The sequence below is a fragment of the Corvus hawaiiensis genome, chromosome 1, assembly GCF_020740725.1.
Source record: "Corvus hawaiiensis isolate bCorHaw1 chromosome 1, bCorHaw1.pri.cur, whole genome shotgun sequence".
Classification (NCBI taxonomy): domain Eukaryota; kingdom Metazoa; phylum Chordata; class Aves; order Passeriformes; family Corvidae; genus Corvus; species Corvus hawaiiensis.
Window position 1 is genome coordinate 49,662,757 of NC_063213.1, and position 16,123 is coordinate 49,678,879.

The following is a 16,123-nucleotide window of genomic DNA, read 5'->3' on the forward strand; positions in this document are numbered from 1 at the left end:
GAACCAACATTGCTAAAACACCTCAATTCTTGCTTGTCCTAACAGTACTTCACATGAGCTTTTCTGTTCTCGGAAAGCCCGTTACAAGTTACCCTGAAGATATCAGGCTGGCTGTAAGGACATAGTTCTGTAGGGTGTCAGGTCTGCAAACACACCGTAGGGGTTTCCTCACTTATTCCCACTTCAAAGAAGCATTAAGAACAATTTCTCTTTATTACAGTTTTTAACTAGATTTCTTTCCCCTGTGATGATTAATTAGGCGTTTGTTACAATTTGCTTTCTTTCCACCTCTAAGAATAAATGTACCCTTCTGCTAATCACACACAAACAAAATGTTTTGAAAAGTAATCACTTGCTAAAAAAAATGGAAATTGGGCTTCTGTGTTGTGAGGAATGTACACACGTAGCACAGTGAAATTTAACACGGGTAAATGATCTGACTACCTCAAAGTGAAGTTTTTGCCTTCCTACAGTGGCCTTTCACCCTGCCCTTTCCTCCAATCTGAGGAGAGTTGATGTTGATGGAACATATAATGGCTCCTTTCCTGTGTAGTAAAGTCAGCAATAAAGCTCAGTAATTAAGGTGACCGGGGAGGCCCAGCCCAGCAGGCTAGTGGTGTGGCGAACACTTTCAGAACTTCAAACAATATCAAAGTCACTGAAAAACGGGCCTAGTTCAGGACTGGTTTGAATTAAGCCTCACTTCCACACGCACTTTTCAAATCCAAGCTCAAACAAGAAAGCCAAGGCCTTCTGGATTTCATTAGAGCCAATTATCTTATCTGTTTCATCTCAGGCCTGACCCTAAGGCTGGCAAACAGCTATTCAGTGCATTTGTGTGGTTGTTTGAGAAAGCCTCCAGCCAGCCAATGGCCTGAGGAACCACTAATTAAAACACAGTTGCCCCCTGCCTCTAGTGATTAAATATTTCCAAGCTTTTGTAAATAATTTTTCCATTCTTTGCCCCAAGCCGCAGAAGTCCAATACATGCAGTAATTTATTTAGTTTGTCAAAGAATACTGCTGGAAATAAAACTATAATAGAAACTTAGGAAACTCTTATATCTTGCCTAACTTCTGCAAGTGACATTCTACAAGCTTGCACAACATGTATACTGTTTCTTATGTAATTAAGCCTTAATAACCTCATTGTGTTTGAAGCAATACAGTGTATAACAGGCCCTACATTTTGTTGATAGTCATCATGTTTCCTCAGATGTCAACAAGATATGTATGCTCATGGGCCTCATGAGATCGTAGATGCTGCAGATGTGATGCTGAGAGGTATCTGTGCTTCTGAGTTGAATGGACTCTTCTGAGAGGCTGGATCACACTTCAAAAGCCTGTTTGGGAAGGACTGAATCCTACCAGTAGCTTACTTTTGGAACTGAAGAACAGCTTCAGAATACAGATCCATGTCACCATGTCCCAAATAAATTCTAGTAGTTAAAATTTGCATGAAAGACATCTGGGCTAGAGGACTTAATCCCTCCATCTCCCTTTCTCAAACCCTGGGAAAACACTGCCTTTTGCATGAGATCAGAGGACCTGATTCTAGCCTGGTTCTAGCATTGGTACCACACAGTGCTCCACCTCAAGTCATCCTGTGCCTCACGTGCAGCCACTGTCACCAGTATTGAGAGTGTGGATCTCCCACGCAACGTGATGGGGAAAGGAACAACTTGTATCTCCTAAACTAACCCCTTAACTCCTTCCATCTTACTATTATTCTTAACAACAACAAACACATTTATATTAGTAAAATGCATTGGAGGTACTGTCACAAACCAAAACCAATCGCATAAAACACTGCACAGAATGAATAAAAAGATGGCTCACGTCTATGCACCCTACGGAGACTTGGGGAACTACAGGCAGAAGCTGACATGCCAGAAAAACAGAAGCAATCTTAGCAGTACAGGAATTTAACTACTGCCCAGTTTTGTGTGAGGCAATATAGCAAAACAAAAATTTAATACAAGATTTCAAGGAAGCTAATGAACCAGTCTTGTAGCTGTTTATGAGAATACCCTACAAGTATGAATTTTATCACACAAAAAATCAGAAAACCTGCACCTGGTACCATATGGAAAATGAAATTCATAAGAGCATTCTGAGAATGACATTGCAATAATAAACAAAATGGCTGAAGCTTAGAAATCCCTTTAGGTGGTTGGAACGATAATATATTCTGTATTTCAAAGACATGCTACAGAAAGAATTTGCAAAATTTAGACATTGCTGTCTAAATTCTGTCTCCAACAGAGAAGGTCAAAGGTTACACAAGAACTTGCCTGACTGACAGGCAGAAAAATGGTTTTGCCTTTAGAGAGTGGCAGTAGTAATGGCTCGGGGATAAAAGTTTGGTAAAGTTGAGCCTCAACTAAATGCAGATTTTCTCAATTAGTATATAACAAAGTTACTATAAAATTTCATGATGTACAGAGGAGCCATACCTAGAACAGAGAAACCATTGGTCGACAAACAATAATTCAATTTGCATTGTGGACAAACTGCCCTGCAGAAAACCACAAAGTAGGAGAAGATACCAAGACCAAAAGCAGAATGTCATGGAATCCCTGAAGAGAGATCAAGGAGGAAAATGTTGATTCTTCCAAAAGGCAAGTTAAAGGAGATGTTCTATGTTCAAGTCTGGGTGGAGGCCAGGGACTATCAAGCACAGAAGACAGGGAAAGATGAATTTTCAAGAAAAAGATCATCAGGATAAATAAAAGTGGATGACACACAGGCTAGGAAAAATGAGGGTAAAATGTAGACCCTGAGCTTTGGCTAGGAGGGATTTATGTTAAGAATGGTTTCAGAGGAAGGCTGAGATGCTTTTTTGGAGGAGGTCTAGAATCAGAGGACAAACAGAAGTATGTATACTCAATGGTCTTGGGAATAGAGAGGGAGAAAGGAGAGAGGAAGATGGAGACCTTAGCAGTACTTTTTCTTTACAATGAATCATGATTGTATTACAAAGGACAAGAGCCTCTTGCCAGGGGAATGAGAGGTTAAATAGACAAATAAGGAAAGAGAAAAGTTTATGTCTCAGGTAGATCAGCAGATGAAAGAGCATGAGGGCCTGGTAACAAGCAAAAGAGTTTTGAGAAAACTCAGATGCTTTTGAGCATCTGAGAAAAACAGATGAGGAGCAACTTTGTGATCAGAGGCATATAACAGAACTGTGGGAAGAAAAGGGACGTTACAGATGCTATAGAGAACTTGATGAGTGATCAAATTATGACTCCAAGAGAGAAATGTAAAAGTGGGGAAGGGTGGAGGAGAAGAGCAGGGAGTATTAGCAATTTTGGAAAATTATTTATACTGCTTAGTACTATTAGAAATTTATTTCCAATCTTTGGATCTATCCAATCTCTTCCAATCTACTACAGTCCAAGTACTTCCAATCCAAAATCGGCTTTGCAAGACCACAAAAGACAGCATAAAACATTCTGGGTTTGTTCAGCAAGTTTTTCCATAGTGGCCAATGACTGAACTTAATACAGAGCAAATCAAAACTAAGTGAAGAACACTCATCTGTGTCATGGTTTTAGTTTCAGGGGCAGTTCATACTTAGCAGTGGCCCATTTGATGATCCGGAATGAGAATGAAATCACTGCATTCTTGATTAGTTTGGAAATTAAAGGGTCTTCAAGCTATTACAAACTGTGTTTCTTTTGCTGTCTGTTTGCAGTTTCTAACAAGAATTACTCTGAAAATGATAGGCAACTTTTTGAAATATTTTTTCTTTGTTGAAAAAAATGAGGCAAATGATCAGATAATAAACTGTCATTTTCATATCCAGAGGGAATCAGTTTCCATAGAGAGTTCATCACACAGAAAGTGAAGCACATGTTAATGAAGCATGAGGAACAAGAAATCCCTGTGACAGGAATTGAAGCATTTGCTGAGGTTCAACAATATATTCTTAGCAATACGTACTTAACCTGTAAACATCTTGATTGAAGAAGTAGGATGGTTAGACTGGATAGGGTGGTAATTAGTCCCCACTCTCCTGTTAGCCTAATAATCCAGAACTAGAACACTAACATTTTCAAGAAATGTACTATTTTGCTAAAACATAATCTTTTTGTATATTTGCACCTCCTTGATATTTTTTCAGAGACTTCTTTTAAGCATGAGGAAAAGAAAACCCCAAAACATTCCAAATAATCTGACAGCAAAGGTCAGATTATTTCAGATGAGATGAGGTCAGGTTCAATCCCCTGATTTGCAGGAATGGGGGACAAGAAACTGTCTTCACTCTTTCACAGTATCACAGAATCCTCAGGTTGGAAGAGACCTTCAAGACCAGCTTGTCAAATTGGCATAATGACCCCTAAACCATATCCCCAAGTGCCACATTCAGACACCTCTTGAACACTTCCAGAGACAGTGACTCTACCACCTCCTTGGGCAATTTATTCCAATGACAAACTACTCATTAAGTGATTTTCCCCCCCTAATCTCTAATCTGAACCTCCCCTGGTGCAATTTAAGACCACATCCAGTCCCAAAGGGATTTTTCATTTAAAGTTTTCTAGCTTCCTAGAGTGACGTCCTCACCAAGAGGTTAGACACAAACACTGTCATAAAACGGTTTGAAACACAAACACTTAGTTGTTTTCTTGGAAAATTTCAATAGTTTTGGTTTTGTTCCAGTATAGAAGAAAATCACATGTCATAACCACGGACAGCTGCTGCTTACTGGAAGTGCTGTCTTTAGTCATCTCTACTTTAGTAATGTACTCCCTGCACAGGAGGGACACAGCACCAGAATCCAGTCAACTTACTGTCAGGGAGAAAAAGAACCAAATAAGCTGCATCTTCCCTTCAGCCCTCCACCTTCTATCTTCTGATACGCATGTACACTCCTATATGCATGATACAGGACAAATGCATCCCAGACATAGCTATTTTCAACCTGGCTTATCCTATGCTGTAATTCATTTGCTTTCATTTTCCATTTTTTAAAATAAATTAATAATTTTGGTAACTTTATTTTAACAGCTGATATAAATATCACTGGAAGGCTTGTGGTAGGTAAGCATATGAATCAGCTAATAAGATCCTTCAAAAGCTTACTTTGTTTCAAGGCATAACAACTCATGAAACTGCTTGTATATAATCTTAAATATTTGACTGCTTAATTAGGTTAAATGTAGTCACAGAATCTAAGAAAAAAGCCTGCCACATTTACTCGGTGAAAAGCCTCTGATTTCACAAACTCTTTTAACAATGATTTTTGCAAGAAGCTACTATTTTGTATAAGTAACAACTCAGTATCTTAGCTATGAAGTATGGTGTTGTGCACAACCGAGACCCACATAAACTAATAACACAAATGATCAATTTGCTTCTAAATCCTAACCCTAGTACATGCGATCACAGAACAAAGACCCCACTTTGTGTGAAAAAAAATATACACAATGGCAAGTCACTCTACAACTGCACATTTTTCTTATACTGCCTGTAAAATTAATGTCTCAAAGTTTGAAGTCTGACAGATTCCCTCACACTGGGTTACGACTTACTATCCAAGAAGCTGCACTGATTTAATGGGATTACTGATGGCCCAAGCAGTACTGCTAATACCACATAATGATGAGTCATAGACCTCCCTGAACTTATTCATTAGACATCTATTTCTGAGACATTTATGTTTTCATAGTTTCAAACATCTCTCCACAGGACTAAAGGCTGACTTCAAAAAGTAATGAAATACTTGGAGTTAGGGCTCCAACAATATCCAGTAACAGGAATCCTCAAAAGATCTTGCAGCACTGAGCACAGTGCTATTCAGCATAAGACATGATTTTAAAATCTAACTCTTGCCAGATTATTCTATTTTTCCTCAGAATTACTGAAACTTTATTTTCTAGAATAATTTTTCTATGAAAAATGCTTATTCCTTTCATGCAATTACTGTATAGGCAAAGTGTAGCACAGGCACACAAAATGATTAGGATAAAAAAATATCTCCAAGGAATTATTTTTGTAATGGCATGAGAACATCTATTAGCACAGACATGCCCTGGAGGTACCCACACAAACTAACACTGAGACACAGGTGCGTGAGCACACCAGAACCTCACAATATTTCTTTGCAATCCTGCTTAGATTTGAAAGCAACGAAATAAAAACTACCATTTCTTTTTCTTCTCTAAGTATTAAAAGAAGAACAGTGGAGGTCTCATTAGCTAAGCTAGCTAAAGAAAGCATGAATAAGAACTGTGTATCTGAAAGGCCTCTGTTTCTGCTGTTCTTGAAACACCACTTCTGTCTGATTCTGGATAATGGGCTTTTAATAAAAATATCCACCAAAGGAAAACAATTAAACAATACATAAAGCACCAGGGTGCAATCTAGTGGTTCTGTTACAGTCTGGAGCTGTTCCAGCAGAGAACATGTGGATATTTTTTACAGGCTGCAGTGTAGTTCTCAAAAGTTATTATAAAGCAACAAAATTTAAATTGGGACTGGACATCTATACAATCACTCAGTGTTGCTGTAGGACTTTTAATTCTGACCTGAAATTTATCTCCATATAAAGACCATAGATATTTTGACTTTTAGGATAAAAGTATCTTCTCCACTCTTGTTGTTTAGTTTCTTCCAGGAGGTTTTCGTTGACATTTCTCAACTTTTCCATCAAAGTATTTGACAGTATGGCAGTTCTTTATCCCTACACCTCAATTCTTTCATCTTTCTGGCTTAATAAAAATTGGAAAATGGTTATACTGGAAAAGAGTTCAGATACTTTTCAGTACTTTGAAACTACAGACCATGTATGGCTTAGGGTTTTAATCAAATAGTTTTTAACCTGAAGCACATAAACCTGACACATACCATATTTTATTATCCTTTCTCCTCCACCCCCTACTCTGCCATGTCAATAAAAGAAACTGTGCATCTGTAGAAAAGTAAGCCAACACTAATTAATTTCTGTAATGAACGGCTTCACTTTTGTAGTTCCAGTGAATTAAAGGAGCGCCATATACAGTTTTAGAAATCCTGGTACAGTAAAGGTGAAAATTTAGGGTATTTCAGTCAGAAGAAGTTAGATCTTCCAAATAAAAATAAAGAAGTAGGAAGAACAAGAGGTTGCAGGTTATAAACACTGTTGCCAGTTTTAGTTTTATGGTGAACTTTGAAGTATAACAAAATGCTGAAAAGCTGTTTATACCACTGTTTTAAATGCTTTTAACTCTGCTTCTCCATTTCCTAAGGACTCAATCTTCAAAACATTTGTCAAGAAAAAAAAAAGGAATTAAAATTTACCATTATTACAAAACCTTGCTTACCACACTCAAAAAAATATTCTAAAGTCACAAATCATCAGGGCTATTGAATGTTCACATATGAAACTTATACTCAAAGCAGATTTAAAAATTATTCCAAGCAGACTTCTACCTTCTTCAAACTTCTTCAAAAGAAACTGCTCAGGCAATCCTAAGTTATCTTTCTACAGCTGTTTCGTTCATCTTTATTTGAATTCTCCTAAAACATTTTCTATGGCAGAAGGGGAAAGAGAGACATCTCTGGTTGAAATGCGCATCTTTTAATGATACCGGGTAGAAGTGACAAGGTCAGAAATTAAAAACTGATTGAAACTGTAACTTATAACTGCAGAATGCTATGGGCACCTGAAAGCAAACTATATATATATCCATACACAAACTACTGTTTAGATTTCCCAGAGCTTCCATGACTGTGTTCTCTTCAGCCATATTTTTCTTCCTAAATGCATTGCCCTTGACAATGCAGAAGGACTGTGGATAACCAGCAGTCTGAATAACGTCCACCTCCATTTGGGTAAATCATTGTCTGCCTGTCATACATGACTCAGAAATTCTACCTTCCTGTATATATGGTGAAATGCTGAATGTTTTCCTGTCAACAAATAGACAAGAGAATTAACTATGGTTGAGATAACTTTTAGCAGTTATTACAAAGCAATATACTGAGAAATAAATAATTAGTTTCCATTAGTAAGGATCAGCATGGCATTTGGCTAGTCTGAGGCTATTGTGAATAGACTTCACTGATAGCACAATAGATTAAAGTTCTGAAGATGTTACTGGAGTCTACTTCTAGTTCTTTTATTGACTCATGAGGCTGAGTAACTAACTCGGGGGGTTTTTAACCCCTCCCATACTTTTTTCCTTTTATCTCTTTGAAGAGATATCAAACATTATCAAACATTTGAATCAGAAACTTAGTCTTATCATACTTTTTAGACCTCATCTAGTATGAGATCACCTCAGCAGCACCCTCTGGATATCACAGTCATAAAAAATTAATAGCATTAAGTTATGGGCATTAGGAATCATTGTTTAAAGAACTTTATACTCAAACACTACTCTTGGTGGAATTCATTAAACATCACAATACAGCATTGTACCATTACTCACTTTAAATAGTTAGGTACAGCTAGGAAAAAACGTTGATTTTTGTCTTCTACATTCTTTTGTTATGTTTATCAGAAACCAAGGTTTCTACTCAGAGAGTTATACAACATTGCAGAGCAGTGATGCCAAAGACAGACATAATAATATTCAAAATAATATAAATCGATGGTTCGCCCTCATGTGGTGTATTGAGCTCATTTCCAGAAAATAGCCAAGCCTCAGCAATGAGCAATTAAAGTGATTTGGCAACTGGATACATTTCCAAATGAAGAGAGATTGAAAAAGACCAGAAATATTGTATTTTGAGAGAAAAAAATAGGAAAGGACATGACACAGATCATACAAATGTATTTAAAATAATAAATGTGGATAGGCAAGAATGTGGGTTTCATCTACACATGCGGTACATAAACAAATGGACATTTAATGAAAGTGGAAGACTAGTGATTTGAGCTAAAACAAAGAATTTTTGTTTTTGAGATACACATACTTAAGGCCATGAAATTCAATACCAACAGGATACATGAAACTTCTTAAAGTTATCTCAAATTCCTTAGTGAACAAAAAGTTTTAAAAGTAAAATTTACAAGAAAATTAAATTAATAAATAAAAATACAAGCTATGTATACTTCTATTAAAAAACTATAAGGCAAATATAGCAATATCATGTTCTTAGAGTTTATGTATTAAATTCTAACATAAATAGGAAAGAAAATTTACAGTCAATACCTATGCTGAAACAGGGTTAACAAGGACAATATATATGAAAACCTCAAAAGTACATTTACAAAGTTTTTCATTTGAAATGTCAAAATAAAATGTCATCAGATCTGGAAATGCAAAACTACGGAAAAAACCAAAGATTATACGTCAATACAATGTTTCAAATGAACTTAACTATGCCCTATATGGCCACAAGATGACAACGAATATATTTTGTTAATATTTTTGAGCACAGACTAGAGTACAGACAGTTTTAAACATATTTATTTTCTCCCAAAACAAGCACTAAGAACTGCAAGACAGGATGAAGATTTTCTGCACACCTTTGGTATTTTTCATTTTCACATTTTAACACATGTAATTTCAAGCATGATTTTAATTTTGAACTTCATTTTAAATTATATTTCAGGGTAATTACAAATGTGCTATATTTTAAATTAAATCATGGATATAGTTCATCCTTAGCTCTGCCTTATTGCCACCTATTTCTTTTGAATTTGCTCCCCTTCTTAAATTAAAATCAAACATGTGACTGCTAAAAGATAATATTATCATGAGCTCTTTCTAATCATTCCAAGAATCACACACACATATAGGTTTCATTTTATGCAAGCTTTTATGGACAGGTTCATTAATATGCTGTGGCTGTTTTATGCTACTCTGGAGTAGTGCAAAGCAGCCAGAGCACACTGGCTGGTTAAGCTAAATTTACAACTCTTTTGTTGAATAGAAGCTGTGCAAAGCAGTTGGAAGGCACAGCCCAGTTTCCTTCTGTCTCTTGCTTCTCCTTCACTCTTCTGAACACTCTCATTTGTTTCCACTGCCTCCTGCATCTTCTGTATGCCACTCTACGGAAACACATCTCTCCTGTCCCCTGCAAACTCCAAGTACACCCATAGACATATGTGCATGTACAACACAGACCTGAGCCTCTTTCTGCTGTCTGCTTTACTGAGCACATCTGGTGTAATGTGGAGCTTACGAAAATAATTATTTGAACATTACTAGTCAACCATTGCTCTTATTTTTTTTTCTAGAACTGTTGGCAGAAGAGAGTGGATTACATCCTCATAAACCCGAGTGTAAAATCATCCTCTTAGAAAACAGCCACCATCTCCTTTTGCTTTCAAAGAGATTAAAGCAAATTTAACCTGAATAGGTGGAAGTAAATGATGAAACAAATTCTCTAGAGGGATACTTCAGACCTTGAAAATAATGGAAAAGAGATGTGCATTTTTGTTATCTTAGGAGGAAAGAAGAGATGCCTGCCCTTTAGAAAAATGTCATTATTTCAAGGATTTTTGTATCTAGGCCACTTCCTTAACCATGGTAAACATCAAACAACACTTTTCTGGCAAAATTAAATGGTATAGTGATTTGATTACTGCAATTATTTTCCATTCTACAGAAACTTTTCTCTCCTACATTTGCTACTACCTCCTTGTAGTTAACATGAGCAAACTTATTTTCTTAGTAGAAATAAGAAAGAAATGAAAACATATTCTTTTATAAATGAATGAGCAGTCTTCATCTTCAAGTTGGCTACAGACACTTAAATTTGATTTTGCAATAGAAAGAGTTAGTTCAAAACTACAATAAACTCTTCCTGTAGCACTGAAATCAAAATGGCAGACACAAACCAGCACAGTAATTTTTCCTGTTTCCCACTATAGTTTCAGTGCAGCCACTCACTAATCATGCCTTTGAAGTGATTACTCTGTTATGCTTCCAAATTTTTCTGCATTTTTACACATGCAAGTTGTTTTTTCCTGAAGAAACAGAAATATTTTCTCTAACAGTTTGGAGGAAAAGTGAGGTGGAACATTATTCAATCCTAAAAAGATTTACATAAAATAGATTTACATAAAATAGATTTATCTAGTTATTTATGGAGTGGAAAATAACTAGTATTCTGCTACCTGCATGTATATATGTATGTGTGTGTGTGTGTGTGTATAAATGCTTCTACAAATATATTCTGACCTAAAAACAATGTACCTGATATCAAGTACATCATCATATATAATACCTGGTTATGAGCTAAGCTCTAGAGACAGAAAAAAAAGCCTTGGTCTCTTCTTCTGTGGACATTATCATTCAGAAAGATCTCTGCTGTGAAATTTGACAGTCAATCAGGCAATAACGAGCTACCTAGTGTCAAGGCTGCTGACACTTCAAATACATGCTTGGTGCAATTCTAGGATGAAATTAGGGCTCTGCTGGTGAGAAAGTGAAAGCTGTGTGCACCCCGTGGAGAGTTTTAGATTATTTTAATGCAAATTTCTCAGTTCCTAAGATCTCAAAGGATCAGACTCTGGTGCCAGCCAGTAAGCAGAAAGCCTTGGCTTCTCTCCAAACAGGCTCCACCCACCTGCAAACTTACTCACACCTTGGTCGTGGTGGAGAGGACCTTCACCAGTATCCACTCCTGCCTTCACTAGGGTCTGAATACTGCCCAACCTCTCTGTCTACTGGTAGGTATAAAGAGATAATCTCTCCATTTGTCCCTTATTTTTCTCACAAGATTGAAGATGTTCAAAATTTTCTCCACACCTTAGTTTGGGTCTTCTCTGTAGGTCTGTCTATAAAAGCATGTAATCTAATATAAAAAACCAAATAACATTTTTCTATCTCTGAAACTCACTTATTTTCTTAAAAACTGACTTGTTGCAGACAGAAACTCCAGAACAACAGCTGACTTGTTGGGAGAGCCTGTCAACTTTTCTATTGATTTTCTGGACTGTGGATCTCTCTTGCCAGTCTACTGTCTCACAATTCTGTTCTGGCCAAACAGAGGACTTAGGCTACATCATGTGTGACATTTTGGATAATAGCAAGGGTAGATTCTGGCCATGGATAAAGTGTCTCTTTACTAGGAGCTGTAAATTTACCTACCACTCAGACCAGATCTACAGAAAACAGCTACCTCGTCTATCCTAAGTAATTCACAGCTTTTTGTATCCACCCTTCAAAGTTCCATGCTGTTTGCTTCAATGATCCCCATTCAAAACTGTCGTACCAGTCATACTAAATCCATGTAAGCACGACCTACAGAGGGCACAACGACTGTGATCAGGTCAAAAGGGGCTGAGAGTGTAGGGAAACATTTCCTGTTGCTGCTTGGACAAAAACATTCACATTCATTACAACATTAATCACAAAGTTAAATGGATGTATTTCAAATAGCAACATTAAATTTTTACCATCAGAAATTTTTCAAAAGGAGATTTTAAACTGAAAATTGAATTTATTTGCCTTAAAAAAAATACAGTTACATTTACATCTGCATATGATTAGTCAGTGTAGTAAGTTACATGAATTTTATTTTCCTGAATAGTGCTCCTTTGCTTAGGAACAGAGACTGAAATTCCCTCTAACTCTGAAGCAGAGTAATAGGCATAGCAGCAATACTAGCTGCTCCCAACAATTCACTAGTGTGCCTTAAAATAGAACTGTGAAGCACATATTTGTAAATGCACTATTAAGCCCAGGTATTTGTCATCAGGATAGCAGGGGTACCAGTTACAGGCTCAGTATGTGAGTCTTCTGTTGAATAAACTGGGACCACCATTCTCTGCATCATTAGATGGCCATATTACCTATACCATTAGTGGGACGGTTTGGATCCAAACCAAGAATGTTGGGGTGGAAATACCAGATATATTAATATCAGACACTAATACCAGTGATTTGAGCCATCCAGTTCCTTAACTCATGTAAAAATCTCACAAAAGTAGAGGAAACATCTTGGAAAGAGCTTGAGGCACTACTGAGTGTAGAAAATTTGGAGCCTGCCACTTACCATTTGTTTAGACACTTTTTGAATACAGACAAATGCAAATAAAATTACAACCTTTTCCACAATAACAGTGGTTTATTGTGAATATCTAAGGCTATTTCTCTGACTAGGGCTTAGACTCTGATTTCAGGTGGTGTTTATCAGAAACTCTGCATATTATTTCATGGGCTGCACAGAAGTTCTTTGGAAAAAAATCCAAAAAACACGCACACAAAAACACCAACAAACAAGAGTTTTGTGGGATTTTGTGGTGTATTTTCAATAGAATATAGTCAAAAACTGTATAAGGTAATTGCACTACTTCAAACTAAATGTCTTGAAAGAGATTAGAGATACATGTTGGTTTCCCCATTGCCTTTCTTGCATATCATTCTCCTCTAAATTAAACCCCTTTTCAAAGGTGTAGCATTTGCCCAAACTTGAAAGATGAACCCTTCACCTTCCCTAAACTTCACTAAACCCTTCCACTGGACTTCTTTACAGTGAAAGGAAATGGTGTATGTAAGACAGGACACTGAAACTCTAAAAGATAGTGTTTTATACCGTTCTTATCTCCTCTGGTCCCATGGAAACAAGACTAAATAGATTATGATGCATCACCTATGAAGGAATAAAATTTCATTTATGAATGAGCTATTGAGAATATTCATTATGAATGAGCAAAGAGAAATAGAGCATGCAACATTTCCTGTCATTCTTATTGCAGTATTTCAAAATTATTTACTTTTAATTAAATAACAGTTTACTGCAATTTGTAGAAAAAAAACTAATGGTCAGATCTGTGAGCATCATAATGAGTCTTTTAAGTGAATGAGGAACACTGGATTTGGACCATACTTTATACTGCTTTCTGTCTGCTCTGTTGGCATGTAACTGCAATCAAAATGAACAGGAACAGTAATTTTCTTCTGCCTGGTATAAATACTTACATTTAAATTTTATACGTAGAGAAGTAAGCAAGCTCAAAGTAATTTTACTGGCATGGCATAATAATGAAAACAGTAGTGACCAATTAAATAATTAAAATTTTTTTTTGTTGATTCTGCATGGATGATCACAACAATTAAATTACCCATTTTTAAAATTTACTAAACTCTCAGATACTGGGATACCAGGATTAAGTTGGTTTCACCATGGATAATTCTCCTGACTTTCAATATTACATTAGCTCTTATTCATGTGCTTTTGTTCTATAAACAGTTTTCAAAACTCTAAATGGTACCAACCTGAATGCTGTGAGATACTCAACATCACCCATAGGAGGATCCAAGCCACCTGTCCAAGCAATATTTATGTTATACCCTTCACCAGGGCCACTTCCAACCTGAAAAAATAGAAATAAAATGCCAAAAGGAGTGAAAAAGAGGAAAAAGGAAGAGGAAAAGAGAGAGGGAAAGGGGAGAAAAAAAATTCTCAAATGTGCTTTAGAAACAAACATCAAACAACATGTCAGATCAGCCTTGTTTGACAAGGACTGCTCTGGGTTATGCACTTGTTCTCCACTGGTCCCCTGCTCCCAGTGGACAATTTGGTAATCTGGTGTAATTTAAAGAACCAGAGAAGGACAAGAAAATTAGGGGTAATCATGCAATGCAATTACCTGAAAGATACAAATAAAAATGGGGCTCTAAAGAAATAAACCTAACCTCATTTGGGGCTCCACTGCCGGGGAAGAAGTTGCCTTCATCATAGCGATGGAGGGAAACATACAGGATGCTGGGGTCAGCATAAAAAGCCTGCTGTGTACCGTTGCCATGGTGAACATCCTAAAGGAGAAAGAAAACAGATGACAAATGTAATAATGTCCAACTCAGTGTAGAGAGCTCAGTTCTGCTTTCTTTTACACCCCCCTCCTCTCTCTCTCTCTCTGTTTCTCTCCCTCTCCCTTGCCCTCCTTTTGTCTTTCACTTTCCCCCTCCCTTCACCACCCCATACTTCCTGAACTTTCAGGCAAATTACTCTTTAATGCACTCATTTTTTAAACTGGCTTCTAAAAATCAGGAAACCATAGTGAGCGTGCCCTGGAGACTCCAGATGAGCAGTCATTGAGAAATCCCAGTCCTTTTGTACAATTAGATATTTATACACCGGCTCTTTGTACTCCTTGCCTCAGTGATGGAATCTAGCATCCTGTTTTATGGCGGAATTTTATGACTTATTAACTGCCAACAGTTCATAACCCCTCAGGCTTAATTAACTAGCCTCATTGGCCTCTGAAGAAAGACTAATGTTTAAACTACAAACTAGTATTTTGCAGAAGGATCTATGGTTTACAGAGCTTTTTCACAATTCTTGACAGAACACTAAACATAAGAGTATTCATTGATTTGCCAAGTTCCACTATTGAGGTCAAAGGCTCTGCGACCAGCTGAGTAAATTGGCTTTCTTGAAACATTCAGTTCAGTTCAGTCCCTCAGCAGTTAGATCCACATCAAAAGAGATGCCAGATGCAGAAAGGACTTCATACTTCATTTTTGCAAAATCATGACGGCAACAGTTGAAGACACAGCAATATGATCTCATTAGCTATTAAATCATCTGGCAGATAGGATGGTGCCTTCCACAATCAAGGAGTGACCTTGGCCAGTCTCCATATTTCAAACATTATATAATGACAGTGAATAAAATTCTGTCATTAAATAAAATGCTGACAAAGAAATGCTGACAGTATATCTATAACAAAGGCTGATGATGCAGACTTTTCCTTTTTTTTAGTTTGTTTTCACTACTATTCTGTGTGGTTAGACCCACAAGAATTTTACAAGTGAAAATGAAAAATCCACTTGCCTTTCAGTAAAAGAAAAGTAAAAAAAAAGCCCTCCCTTTGAAATTTCTGATTTAGAGAATTAAGGGGGACACACAAAGTACACTGAATGGTAACACTGTCACTGTCACCCAGTCCATATTTATTTTATAAACAATATGAGGTCTAAATCAAATTTAGTGTCCAAGAGGACACTAAAGGTCACATTTTCCTCAAATAGTGTCCAAAGGTCACATTTTCCTCAAAATGCCTAGACCCCAGGAAGGCTCAAGTTGTACCTCAAGGTGTGCACTGCTGATAGCACAGCAAGCACTGACCATTGCTTGCCCTCCTTGCCAGCTGATGCAGCTCATGAGTTTCACCCACATTGTTCAGAACTCTCTACATCGATTGAGTCCTACTTGTACTGCATTGTGCTTGACTT

At 36.9% G+C, this 16,123-nt stretch overlaps 1 protein-coding gene across 12 annotated transcripts in view; it reads right to left on the reverse strand.

Annotated features, from left to right (window-relative positions):
- Nucleotides 1–16,123, reverse strand: part of HDAC9 (histone deacetylase 9) — a 461,778-nt gene that overhangs the window by 83,291 nt on the left and 362,364 nt on the right. For all 12 annotated transcript variants that reach the window (XM_048304071.1, XM_048303997.1, XM_048304050.1 and 9 more), the window contains 2 exons: nucleotides 14,582–14,701; nucleotides 14,162–14,259 (listed from right to left, as the gene is read on the reverse strand). In XM_048304071.1, the coding sequence (XP_048160028.1) occupies nucleotides 14,162–14,259; nucleotides 14,582–14,701 (218 nt within the window). The remainder of the gene's footprint in view (nucleotides 1–14,161; nucleotides 14,260–14,581; nucleotides 14,702–16,123) is intronic.